This window comes from Prinia subflava, chromosome 8 (assembly GCF_021018805.1).
Source record: "Prinia subflava isolate CZ2003 ecotype Zambia chromosome 8, Cam_Psub_1.2, whole genome shotgun sequence".
Taxonomy (NCBI): domain Eukaryota; kingdom Metazoa; phylum Chordata; class Aves; order Passeriformes; family Cisticolidae; genus Prinia; species Prinia subflava.
In genome coordinates, this window is record NC_086254.1 from 19,794,063 (window position 1) to 19,808,325 (window position 14,263).

General features: G+C 41.3%; 1 protein-coding gene across 1 annotated transcript in view; it reads right to left on the reverse strand.

The window, feature by feature from the left end:
* The window catches only part of LOC134553834 (M1-specific T cell receptor alpha chain-like), a 225,863-nt gene that overhangs the window by 45,827 nt on the left and 165,773 nt on the right, over window positions 1-14,263 (reverse strand). Inside the window, exon 4 of the mRNA XM_063403962.1 lies at window positions 5,175-5,225. Within this exon, the coding sequence (XP_063260032.1) occupies window positions 5,175-5,225 (51 nt within the window). The remainder of the gene's footprint in view (window positions 1-5,174; window positions 5,226-14,263) is intronic.

Below are 14,263 nucleotides of genomic sequence, written 5' to 3' on the forward strand. Positions count from 1 at the left end.
ATGGTTGAGGTTTTCAGAAATGCAATAATGAAGATGTCATGAATGCAACCCCCAGCAGTTCACCTTCCTGCAGCCATCAGGGCACACATCACTCACTGCATCCTGAATAAGATCTGGATCACACCAAGCCTGTAGCTGAATTACCAACACATTGTGGTGCTCACTTGGCTGTGCCTTGGATTTCCTCCTGTCATTTTCTACACACCACTTTGCATTACCAGCGTTCCCCACTCCTTAAGTATTTCCTGACATTTGGAAAAGAGGAATGCTTGTCCCAGGATTCAGTAAAACCACAGTTTCTCACCTGTGAATCCAAGGCAAAATCTGACAGCAAACACCATTCTGATCACAAGTCAGGAATACTAAGATTGTTTAGCCTGATCTCTACATAACACAGGCAGGAACCCCAAGTGTGAGACTGCTGCAGTATTTGAGATCATCACAACTGAAGAAGAATCTCACACTCTGTGCATCTGCATGAGGGAACAGTAATTGGAGCTGAGCACATTTGCAAAATATCCAGCAAAGCAGGAAGGTAAAGAGGCAAAAAAGCTGCTTCCTTAACCAGACTACACTGACTTGTTGTCACAACTATCTGTGTCCCCTGTCCAAATATCTGCTTTTATACTCCTGCAGTTGCACTGCCTGAGAGTTCTCTCCAACAGTTCTATAGAAAAGTCATCTCTGAAATTTGAACTCAGCTGCTGGTGAGTCACAAGACCTACCTATAAAGAAAAAATTGTGCCTTTCACAGCACAAAATGGGAAAAACCCAGAACAATCCAGTTATATGTACACAAAAATTTTACAAAATAAATACATTGAGTTTCAGCACAGGAGAAGTTTCAGAGCTATCAGAAGCTATTTGTTCAGAATGTGCTCTCCTCCCCCATGCCCTCTTTCCTTCCAGTTGTAAAAAAGATTTCCCCCTCTATATTCTAAGACAGATCTAATAAAAAAACCCGAAAAGATTCAATCTGTCCTTGGTGAGGAGATACCTACTGGGCTTTACCAGCAGCCTGGTTCCACTTCCAAAGGTCAGTCTGTTTGCACCTCCTGAGTACACACAGTCAAACACTCCCTTACAAAACCCCCCCTGCTCTTCTGCACATTTCTGCCTCCAGGGCAGGAAACTTTATTTGTCACCAACATCAAACCCTGTGTGCAAAATGCCTGTTAGAGATCTCCACAAAATGAAGGCTGGAGTGTCTCTTCTCTGTCCCCTTGCAGGTTTTGTGTCAGTACTTTTGACAGGTCACACAAGATGAAGTGCCCTGATTGTGGGAGGCTTTGGCATAGCCAGGAATCCACCAAGGCCCTCCCTCCAGAAATCCCAGATTTGCCATCTATTTTCAAAGCTGTGCTTTGGAAAGGCAGACATTGCCAGCAGCACTGCACTCCTCAGTCCTGGAGGGTTTTGCAGGGGAAGATGTGACTGGGGACAATCTCTGGCAAGGACACCTGGCTCAGTATTTCACACAAGCAGAACTGCAGCAGGCTTTTCTATACCTGTTAATACATATTAGATCTCTTTTTTTTTAATTGGCCAGAGACTTGCCAGTTCTCTGAAGAGCCACGTTCTCCTTTCTTGCTCATGTAATTCCACACTTGGGGAGAACTTGTGGTGCCCTTCCAAAGGCATAAATGTGAAAAGAACAAGGAAAATCCATTCTTTGACACTGTCTGCAGTATCTCCCTCTACCAAGGAATACCATCAAGGTCAAGCACCTTGAGAACTGAGACAGCTCTGTAGTTTGGTGAAAGGTTTGTCATCTGTCTGCCATTCCACGCTGATTTACATTATTTCCATTTTGCTGGGAATTTAGTCCTTGCCTCCTCTGTGTGTGACCAGCAAGTTACTGTAATTCCTGGAAGGACTCCTCTCATAACAGCTGCTCTCCATGAACTCTCAGATGTTACAAACAAACCCCAGACTTCTTCTTGCTGCTCTGTTTCCACCACAAGTCCCAGCCCCACTCTCATTTCAGCCCCAGAAGAGGTAGATATGGAAGGACATTCCCCTCCCAAGGTAATTCCACACTGCTGAGCCCAAGCATCTGATTCTCCAATACTTCTGCAAAGACTGTTGTTAAATCATGCACTTACTTGGTTTAACCCTGAGCCTGGTTCCTTTGCCAAACTGAAACTTTCCATAGTTGCCTCCTGAATTCACACATCATTCAATCCCTTTGCAAAAACCCTTCCCTTACTTTCGTGCCCACATCAGTATTTTGGGTCTGTAGAAGTAAACAAGGCTTCCATTTCACTTTTTTTCCCCCTATTTAAAGTATTTTATGGGTACAAAAAGAAAGTATTTAGTATTGCAACATTTTTCTGCAACAATTATTCTGTCAATATATCAATTATAAAAGAACAAGAGGGTTCCACCACCTGAAGTGCTCCACAACACAAATATATTCACTGATTTTCAGCACAGCAGAAGCTCTAGAGCTGTGAGAAGTTAATTGTTCAGAATGTGCTCTCCTCCCCCGTGCCCTCTTTCCTTCAAGTTGTAAAGAAGCTTTTTCACTCTGTATCCTAAGGAAATCTATTAATAAAACCCGAAAAGATTCAATCTGTCCTTGGTGAGGAGATACCTACTGGGCTTTACCAGCAGCCTGGTTCCACTTCCAAAGGTCAGTCTCTCTGCAACTCCTGAATTCACACAGTCAAACACTCCCTTACAAAAAATCCCCCGCTCTTTTGCACATTTCTGCCTCCATGGCAGGAAACTTTATTTGTCACCAACATAAAACTCTGTGTGCAAAATGCCTGACAGAGATGTCCACATAATGAAGGCTGGAGTGTCTCTTCTGTGTCCCCTTGCAGGTTTTCTGTCACTATTTTTGATAGGTCACACAAGATGAAGTGCCCTGATTGTGGGAGGCTTTGCAATAGCCAGGAATCCACCAAGGTCCTCCGTCCAGAAATCTCAGATTTGCCATCTATTTTCAAAGCTGTGCTTTGGAAAGGCAGACATTGCCAGCAGCACTGCACTCCTCAGTCCTGGAGAGTTTTGCAGGGGAAGATGTGACTGGGGACAATATCTGGCAAGGAGCCCTGGCTCAGTATTTCACACAAGCAGAACTGCAGCAGGCTTTTCTATACCTGTTAATACATATTAGATCTCTTTTTTTTTAATTGGCCAGAGACTTGCCAGTTCTCTGAAGAGCCACGTTCTCCTTACTTGCTCCTGTAATTCCACACTTGGGGAGAACTTGTGGTGCCCTTCCAAAGGCATAAATGTGAAAAGCACAAGGAAAATCCATTCTTTGACACTGTCTGCAGTATCTCCCTCTACCAAGGAATACCATCAAGGTCAAGCACCTTGAGAACTGAGACAGCTCTTTAGTTTGGTGAAAGGTTTGTCATCTGTCTGCCATTCCACGCTGATTTACATTATTTCCGTTTTGCTGGGAATTTAGTCCTTGCCTCCTCTGTGTGTGAGTAGCAACTTACAGTAATTCCTGGAGGGACTCCTCTCATAACAGCTGCTCTCCAGGAACTCTCAGACCTTACAAACAAACCCCAGACTTCTTCTTGCTGCTCTGTTTCCACCAAATGTCCCAGCCCCACTCTCATTTCAGCCCCAGAAGAGGTAGATATGGAAGGACATTCCCCTCCCAAGGATAATTCCATACTGCTGAGCCCATGCATCTGATTCTCCAATACTTCTCCAAAGACTGTTGTTAAATCATGCACTTACTTGGTTTAACCCTGAGCCTGGTTCCTTGGCCAAACTGCACCTTTCCATAGTTTCCTGAATTCACACACCATTCTATTCCTTTGCAAAAACCCTTCCCCTACTTCTCTGCCCATATCAGTAATTATTTTGGGTCTGTAAAAGCAAACAATGCTTCCATTTCACTTTTTTCCCTATTTAAAGTATTTTATGGGTACAAAAATACAGTATTTAATATTGCAACATTTCTCTGCAACAATTATTGTGTCGATATATCAATTATAAAAGGACAAGAGGGTTCCTCCACCTGAGGTGCTCCAAAACACAAATACATTGACTGAGTTTCAGCAAAGGAGAAGTTCCAGAGCTATCAGAAGCTATTTGTTCAGGAGGTGCTCTCCTCCCCCATGCCCTCTTTCCTTCAAGTTGTAAAGAAGCTTTTCCCCTCTGTATTCTAAGGAAATCTAATAAAAAACCCCTAAAAGATTCAATCTGTCCTTGGTGAGGAGATACCTACTGGGCTTTACCAGCAGCCTGGTTCCACTTCCAAAGGTCAGTCTGTCTGCACCTCCTGAATTCACACAGTCAAACACTCCCTTACAAAAAAACCCTGCTTTTCTGCATATATCTGCATCCAGGGCAGGGGACTTTATTTGTCACCAATATAAAACCCTGTGTGCAAAATGGCTGTTAGAGATCTCCACAAAATTTAGGAATTTAGTTGTTGCCTCCTGTGCGTGACTAGCAAGTTACAGTAATTCCTGGAAGGACTCCTCTCATAACAGCTGCTCTCCAGGAACTCTCAGACCTTACAAACAAACCCCAGACTTCTTCTTGCTTCTCTGTTTCCACCAAATGTCCCAGCCCCACTCTCATTTCAGCCCCAGAAGAGGTAGATATGGAAGGACATTCCCCTCCCAAGGTAATTCCATACTGCTGAGCCCAAGCATCTGATTCTCCAATACTTCTCCAAAGACTCTTGTTAAATCATGCACTTACTTGGTTTAACACTGAGCCTGGTTCCTTGGCCAAACTGAAACTTTCCAAAGTTGCCTCCTGAATTCACACATCATTCAATCCCTTTGCAAAAACGCTTCCCCTGCTTCTCTGCCCACATCAGTATTTTGGGTCTGTAAAACTAAACAAGGCTTCTATTTCACTTTTTTCCCCCCTTTTAAAGTATTTTATGGGTACAAAAAGAAAGTATTTGGAATTGCAACGTTTTTCTGATACAATTATTGTGTCAATATATCAATTATAAAAGAACAAGAGGGTTCCTCCACCTGAGGTGCTCCACAACACAAATATATTCACTGATTTTCAGCACAGGAGAAGCTCTAGAGCTGTGAGAAGTTAATTGTTCAGAATGTGCTCTCCTCCCCCATGCCCTCTTTCCTTCCAGTTGTAAAGAGGCTTTTCCCCTCTGTATTCTAAGGAAATCTAATTAAAAACCCCTAAAAGATTCAATCTGTCCTTGGTGAGGAGATACCTACTGGGCTTTACCAGCAGCCTGGTTCCACTTCCAAAGGTGAGTCTGTTTGCACCTCCTGAGTACACACAGTCAAACACTCCCTTACAAAAACCCCCTGCTCTTCTGCACATTTCTGCTTCCAGGGCAGGAAACTTTATTTGTCACCAACATAAAACCCTGTGTGCAAAATGCCTGTTAGTGATCTCCACAAAATGGAGGCTGGAGTGTCTCTTCTCTGTCCCCTTGCAGGTTTTTTTTTAATATTTTTGAGAGGTAACAAAAGATGAAGTGCCCTCATTGTGGGAGGTTTTGGCGTAGCAAGGAATCCACCAAGGCCCTCCCTCCAGAAATCCCAGATTTGCCATCTATTTTCAAAGCTGTGCTTTGGAAAGGCAGACATTGCCAGCAGCACTGCACTCCTCAGTCCTGGAGGGTTTTGCAGGGGAAGATGTGACTGGGGACAATCTCTGGCAAGGAGCCCTGGCTCAGTATTTCACACAAACAGAACTGCAGCAGGCTTTTCTCTACCTGTTAATACATATTCAATCTTTTTTTTTATCGGACAGAGACTTGCCAGTTCCCTGAAGAGCCACGTTCTCCTTTCTTGCTCCTGTAATTCCACACTTGGGGAGAACTTGTGGTGCTCTTCCAAAGGGATAAATGTGAAAAGAACAAGGAAAATCCATTCTTTGGCACTGTCTGCAGTATCTCCCTCTACCAAGGAATACCATCAAGGTCAAGCACCTTGAGAACTGAGACAGCTCAGTAGTTTGGTGAAAGGTTTGTCATCTGTCTGCCATTCCACGCTGATTTACATTATTTCCATTTCGCTGGGAATTTAGTCCTTGCCTCCTGTGTGTGACTAGCAAGTTACAGTAATTCCTGGAAGGACTCCTCTCATAACAGCTGCTCTCCAGGAACTCTCAGACCTTACAAACAAACCCCACACTTCTTCTTGCTGCTCTGTTTCCACCAAATGTCCCAGCCCCACTCTCATTTCAGCCCCAGAAGAGGTAGATATGGAAGGACATTCCCCTCCCAAGGTAATTCCATACTGCTGAGTCCAAGCACCTGATTCTCCAACACTTCTCCAAAGACTCTTGTTAAATCATGCACTTACTTGGTTTAAGCCTGAGCCTGGTTCCTTGGCCAAACTGCACCTTTCCATAGTTTCCTGAATTCACACACCATTCTATTCCTTTGCAAAAACCCTTCCCCTACTTCTCTGCCCATATCAGTAATTATTTTGGGTCTGTAAAAGCAAACAATGCTTCCATTTCACTTTTTTCCCTATTTAAAGTATTTTATGGGAAAAAAAATACAGTATTTAATATTGCAACATTTCTCTGCAACAATTATTGTGTCGATATATCAATTATAAAAGGACAAGAGGGTTCCTCCACCTGAGGTGCTCCACAACACAAATACATTGACTGAGTTTCAGCAAAGGAGAAGTTCCAGAGCTATCAGAAGCTATTTGTTCAGGATGTGCTCTCCTCCCCCATGCTCTCTTTCCTTCCAGTTGTAAAGAAGCTTTTCCCTCTGTATTCTAAGGAAATCTAATAAAAAACCCCTAAAAGATTCAATCTGTCCTTGGTGAGGAGATACCTACTGGGCTTTACCAGCAGCCTGGTTCCACTTCCAAAGGTCAGTCTGTCTGCACCTCCTGAGTACACACAGTCAAACACTCCCTTACAAAACCCCCCCTGCTCTTCTGCACATTTCTGCTTCCAGGGCAGGGGACTTTATTTTTCATCAACATAAAACTCTGTGTGCAAAATGCCTGTTAGAGATCCTCACAAAATTTAGGAATTTAGTCCTTGCCTCCTGTGTGTGACTAGCAAGTTACTGTAATTCCTGGAAGGATTCCTCTCATACCAGCTGCTCTCCAGGAACTCTCAGACCTTACAAACAAACCCCAGACTTCTTCTTGCTGCTCTGTTTCCACCAAATGTCCCAGCCCCACTCTCATTTCAGCCCCAGAAGAGGTAGAGAAAGAAGGACATTCCTCTCCCAGGGTAATTCCATACTGCTGAGTCCAAGCATCTGATTCTCCAATACTTCTCCAAAGACTCTTGTTAAATCATGCACTTACTTGGTTTAACCCTGAGCCTGGTTCCATGGCCAAACTGCAGCTTTCCATAGTTGGTTCCTGAATTCACACATCATTGAACACCTTTGCAAAAACCCTTCCCCTGCTTCTCTGCCCACATCAGTATTTTGGGTCTGTAAAAGCAAACAAGTCTTCTATTTCACTTTTTTCCCTATTAAAATATTTTACCTGTACAAAATGACAGTGTTTAGTATTGCAACATTTTTCTGCAACAATTATTGTGTCAATATGTCAATTATAAAAGAACAAATAAGATTTGTCTGAATCATTCCATGCCACTGCCCTGGTAACACAATACATTTGAGAAGGCTTGAGAAGGGTTAAGAAAAGTCAATAATGAAAAGCTTTTCAGTCTTATGGACTCTTATGGGCTCACCAGAACAGAGACAAGATTTCCTAAACCTTCAAACAAATTAAATATTTATAAAAAGAAGAACACAGAAATTTAGTTATTAAATTATCTGTCCTCACTTACTTGGTTTTACAATAATTCTCGTTCCTTGTCCAAACATTAATTTCCTAACGTTTCCTGTGTTCACACAGCCAGAAAGAGCTTTGCAAAAACCACCCAAACAAATACATTTGCCTTTTTAACTCCTCTTTTCCTAGAAGAGAAGCCAACTAAACAAAATTTGGAGTAGTAAATCATAATACCCATAGTTTATTATGGAATAAGATTCATGGCTAAACTGGAGACCTCAGCATCAACCTATTACACCTAATTGCATGTATCCCTTCCTTTTCTTTCTCCTTTAAACTGGAAACTGAGTAATTATCACTCCATCTTAACTCTATGTCTACTTTCAGCCATAAAAACAGTTACAAGGAAATCCTTCATGAAAAAAAAACCCAACATTTTTTCCCCAGTTGCTTATTTCCATTTGTGAAGGTGAATTACCAGTTGCAGGGAGAACTCAGAATAATGATGTGTGCAAGAATAAAAGACTTAATGGACTCAGTTTCTACTGGCACCTCATTTGCTGGCAAATATATCTGGTTTAAAAGAAGTTGCTCCCTGTGAACATTGCAAAAACACACTGCAGCCAATTGCTTCTCCTTCTGTTAAAGGCTTGTTCCACATCCAATCTCACAGGTAGGAATAGTCTCATCCAAAACACTGAAATTGCTGAATTACAATTGAAAGCTGCTTTGCAATTATTTCATCCTTAGATGAATGAAACTTGGGTATTTCTAAAAAACACCAAGTTCTTACCTGCTCCTACTGATAGTCTGACAGTCTACCTCAGGATGAAAATCCATGGATACTGATATTTTCTGAACACTAAAGCTGCTGGTTGCCAATAAAAAACCTAAGAAAAATTGTTGGAAGATAAAGACACTCAAGAAAATTTCCATCAATAGATTTCAGTGATGAGGGTCAGGTAAGGACATGCAGAAATTCTTCACAGCCTTTGCTATCCCAGTGAATTTTAAGCCTATGTTAGATACAAATTAAACATCAAATTTCTTGGAATATTGAAATGTAAGTATTCATGTAGCATTCCCCACTTCAATTCTGGAAACTTAGAATTAAGAAAATTCCCAAATCATATGTTAATCTCCATGGGAAACTAGTACTGGAGAGATTTACCTGCCTGCAATCCTCAGAACCACAGGCACTCCCTTCCTAAAGCCTCTCACAATTCTTTCTGCCTTTACTTTTATGCCCATTGCTCATTCACATTTAAACCATTGATTTTCACCTCCAAATTACACCTTGGCAATCCTTTATGAAATCCTGGACATGGAAACTTCTAATCCATGACAGACTTTCTCCCTGCTTATTAAAAAAGGAGTAATTATCAAATGCTTTTTTCAATTTCTAAAAGTAAAACTTGTAAAAACCTTGATTTGGAAAGAAACTGACCCTCTGAAGTACGTGTTCAGGGAAATGAGATATCTTGGGAGATGTCCAGAAACAAGTCCTACACATGTGAGCTGTCTAGATTTACTACAGTCCTAGTGTTCCCTACAACCAATAGGAAAAGCTGGACATTTTTCAAGTATAGCTCTCATCTTGGGGATATTAATTCTGAAAAAAAACTCACCTCAAAAAGCACTGAACAAGATGGAAGCAAAATCCCCTTGGGATGGCAGATTTGACCTTGAATATTTTGCATGATAGGGAGTAAACTGCACTCACAAGTCTGACAGCTTCAAGATGAATATTCAATTATTCTGTATCTGAAATATGCCACATCCACTAACTCTTGGTGGTTGGAAAGATAGTAATTTAGGGAAAAATTATCTTTAAACCCCCAAATCACAGGTACCTAGCATGGTTTGGGTTGAAATGGACCTTAAAGGTCACCTCACCCCAACCCCCTGCCATGGGCTGGGGTGTCACCCACCAGATCAGGGTGCTCAGGGCCCCAAAGCTCACCTCAGTATTATAAAGTTAAAGTTTTGATATGTTTATTTCTGGCACTTACTTGGATAGACAGAGAGTTTTGTCCCTTTTCCAAAAGTCGGCTTGTAGTTACCCCCGGAGTTCCACGGTGACAAAGAGCTTTACCAAAACTGCTGGCAGCAGCTTTTGAGTAAAAGCAGATTTTCAGCTTTGATGTGTGTTCACAGATCTCTCAGGGTGTTTCTTCTCAAGCTTCCTAGGTCAAAACTGAGCAACCTGATCTCGAGAAGGTGACCAGGTCTAGAGAAGGGCGTTGGAGTAAGGTCCCTTCAAATCCAAATAATTCTATGATTAAAATGCTTGAAAAAATTCTCCTGACAATTCCATACAGTGAGTCCCAGAGCTGTGAGATCTTATCTCACTACCCACATCTATCACAGAGGAGATTGTGATCCATCCTCCTGTGATAGCAGCAACTGTAGAAATCAGAATAATTAACAGTGAGCATAAAGATGAACAAGAAAAAGCAAGACAGGATTGAAATTTTCTACAGCACTTGGTGCATCCACCTCAGTTAGTGCTTGTCTTATCCAGCTTACACCAGCCTGCAACATCAGGCACCTCACACCAAAACTGTCTCAACTCCTCATCCAAGTGTCCCCCATCCCCTGAACAGCACCAAAATGATGATGAAGCCTTCAGGATTTATTCCTCTCTAAGATAAGAATTTGCCTTTGTTCTCACATTTACAGTTTTTGGGGAAAAAACCCCAAACAATGAAACAACAGTAAACCCCCAAACCACAAAACAACAACAGACACTTCTATAATCCTTGTATAAATAAAATTATAGACAGGCAATCTCCAGAGCAGCTCAGTCCCATTTTCTGCCTCTATTTTCTTTCCAACAGATGCACACAGATTTCTAAAAGTGGCATTGCAGCCTCTAAATTCAATATTTTCTCTTTCTGGCCTGCACAAGACCAGCTACACATCAGTAACTCTGAGAACTTACATGCAAACAGAAGAGTGGCACATACTCAGAAAATTCTTTTTCCTTCACATTGTTTTTTCTTTATTCCTCTTCTATTATACTCACTTGGATTTACCTTCAGAGCAGTCCTTGTCCCAAAGCTTGAGTGCATTTCCAACATTCCCACTGCCATGGAAGTTAGCACAAGACCACCTCAAAATGCCAGGCTGAACTCTGGTTTAAAAATCTGTGGAAGCCACACAATTCCAGGAACCTTTTACTGTTGTTTCGTAGCTACTCTGGAATGATCAGGTTCTTCACTGTTCTTCAGAATTCCTCGACTTTATTGTTAGGCTCTTCCTTGACCAAAAATGATTTTCTCAAAACTAGTATATCACAACTGTAAGAAACTTCACAAAAGTTCAAGAAATTTTGCAAAAACCTGAACTTGAAACTCACTGAGTTCTCACAACTAGAACATGAAGAATCCCGTATTTCAGCCTGGTGTGGTGTAAAACATTTGAGTATTAATTCCAAGATCTCCATGTAGAGCAGCTGTTTGAGACAACCACATGCTTCTGCTCCAACCATTTTTCTCTCTTAGAATTCTCCATTAGACTTTCACTATAAAACTACAAAAGCACATGTTTTTCACCCGATGGGGCTGTAGGGGCTGCTCTAGTGCTGCTGAGAGATGAACCTGTGTTGAAAGCAATATAAATTGTTTACTGGCTTCAGGAACTGCTGATGATTTTCTGAGGACAAAACCTGATTTGCTCCTTTCTAGTTTAGCTCTAAATCAAGAGAGTTCATGGAGATGTTTTCCCCATTTGGACTTGGTCTGTGAAGAAAAAAACCTTTTAGATTAAGAAAAAAACCCACAAAACCAAGCTCATACATTCTTATGCTGAGTGGGTTTTAGTGTAAGATGTAATCCCTTGACACAAAGTAAGCTGGTATTTGCCACAAGTGTTTTCAGTACCATAGGAAGATTTGTAAACAAAATTGAGTTAAAAAAGGAGCAAAGCAAAGCAGACTGAAGCATGTTATTAATTTTTCATCTCGTGCACTGCTTCTAGATCTTTTTCAAATCTGATGTACAGAAAAAAAAAAGGCATTAGAGGATTTTAATCCCAATTTTCCTTTCTCAAATCTAACTTCAAATTTCCACACAGGACAAAAAATTCTTCATGGTGTCTCTGAACAGGCAGCAGCTTCCCAACCCTTTCTCATGTAACACTGGACTGGCAACCACAACCAGTTTGCCCAGTCAGAAACAGTCTGAATTTGCAGAATGACATCAATCTGAAAACATCTGATTTAGTAGCAAGGGTCTCAGTTGCTACTGGCCTTCAAAAGTTAAATGAACTTGAATCAAAATAAAATGTAAATATTAAAAAGAAAATGGTATTTTAAAATTAATAAAAATTAAAGCAAAATAAAAGATGAAGTAACAAAAATTAAATTAAATTGGCCGTCTCTGTGTATTAAGTTCATCTAAATGCAAAGGTAATAATGTGATATAATTTGCTCATATCCATCCATTATTTTTTCCACTCTTTGTTACTCAGCTGCCTTTTCTGTTCTGAATGGTATCTCTGGGGAGATGCCTCATTGCTACATTAAAGTTTTGAAAGCAATTGCTGTAAGCAGAATTTTACTGATTATCTTCACTTTACTTCCCCAAACTGACTGCTGTGGTTGGCAGGGAAGTGATTTGTTCTTCTGTGGGTTTTTTTTTTCACTTTTGGGAATTGTGAATGGGAGTAAATAGAAATAGGAAATATCACCCCCAGATTCCTCCAGTCAGAGCAGCTCACCTGAGCTCACTGTCAGCCGAACTGCAGACACAAAGTGGAGCGCCTCAATCAGCATGCCCACAGCAGCTCAGCCCTTTGCAAAAACACCTCCTGCCTCCTCTCATGGGGTTCAAGATGTTCCCATGGCACATTGTGATTTTTAACTATTCCTTATCACATAGAAGTATTGATAATGTTTGTTTTAAAGCAATTTGAGAATTATATGCAGGGATTAAATATTCAAAGCTGTGAAAGATCCATGAAAATATCAGCACCTCTAAAACCAGCCACACTTTTCTTGGTATGGTAACTATGCTTACTGACATGATTGTGACAAAATCAGCAATTTGTGCTGGTTTCTAAAATAACTGAATACATGCAGATTTTCCTTAGAACAAAAAGAAAATTTCTTCAAAACTTTTACTTTTCCCAGGAATGCAATCTCTCTTTCTGTGTCCTACTCAATACAGAAGAAAAACATTCTGCATGGATATTCAGGATCAGATGAAAAAAAATCTGGGCATCCCTTCCAGAATAGCTCAGTCCATCACTTCCACTCCAGTCAAGCAGTCTCAAAGTACATTTACGTGCAGCAAACAACAAAAAGGAAAAAATTAAAACCAGCAGCTGATGATATTTTCTTCTTGGCTGGCAAGAACAGCCAGGATTTTGTCTTTGCTCAGGGTTATCATGGCTAAATTGAAGTGCTGGTGGTTCCTGCACAGCAGTAACTCCCAGTGTCAGTGTGACAGCACTTCACAAAATAATCCCTTCTGACCATGTCCAGGTGAGTTTTTCTCTGGAGGTCAGCCACAGCACAACTGGCATTTGGAATTTTCCCAAGTGCCATTCCCAAAATTACTGGACAGCATAATGATGAAGGAAGGAAATAAAGGAGGGGAGTGAGGAACTACTATTGTTCAAATTATAGATTAAGTGATGGGAAACCTTTGTCCCTGCCCATGCAGAAATGATTTCTCTACAAACTCATTACCTTTCCAAGCTGTACCTTATATGCAATCCCTACCAATATTTTCAGCTAAAAACTGGCTGAGATGAGGAAGGAAAACCAGCTGAAAAACAGCAGATCACATCACTGAACAGTTTTAAATATCTTACCCAGATTTCCAAATATACAAACTTGCTCAACAAATGGGAACTCTCCCACTGATGCTACTATACCAGATATAATTGGAAAACCTTATATATTTCCATAAAATGAATAGAAAAGCTTTATTAATTCAAATAATTTAAAGATAAGATCAGGCTAGTTCTGTGTATTTAAATCATTCCACCCTCTTCCCAGTCCCTGCACCACTTTACTACAGAACAAGATTGAGGGATTTAATTTCTCTTTCCTGTTTCACAGAGTGAATTCTCCACCAAGGAAAAGTCATTTTCCCACAGCCCCACAGCAAGTGACCATGTCTCAGGCTGTCCTTTGAGACCACCCTCCCCTTGTTGCCTGTTCTATGAGACCCCTCACAGCTGTTCAAAGCACACTCTAAAGAGACAACTCCAAAGCACAGCCCCCTGAATTTTCAGCTGGATTAAATTAAAGTGTTATACCCAGAGGTTTCTGCCATGCCAAAAGACTCACCTGCTGGCAGAAGGAGCCAGGTCCACAAGCAGAACTTGATGTGAGAAGCCCCAGTGAGAAACCCCTCAGCAGAGACCTCTTCCAAGGAGTGGAGCTCCTGAGGGCACCTCAGCTGCAGCCTTCCTGCAGGAAACAATTTTCTCACAATATCTTTATCCCTGGGCACCAGGCACTCTGCCACTTGCATTCCCTCATTTTCTTATCAGCCTCTTCATTGCCTGAGGCCAGACAGCTTGGGCTGCATTCCTTGCTGGTTCAGACTTGCTGCTTGCTTAGC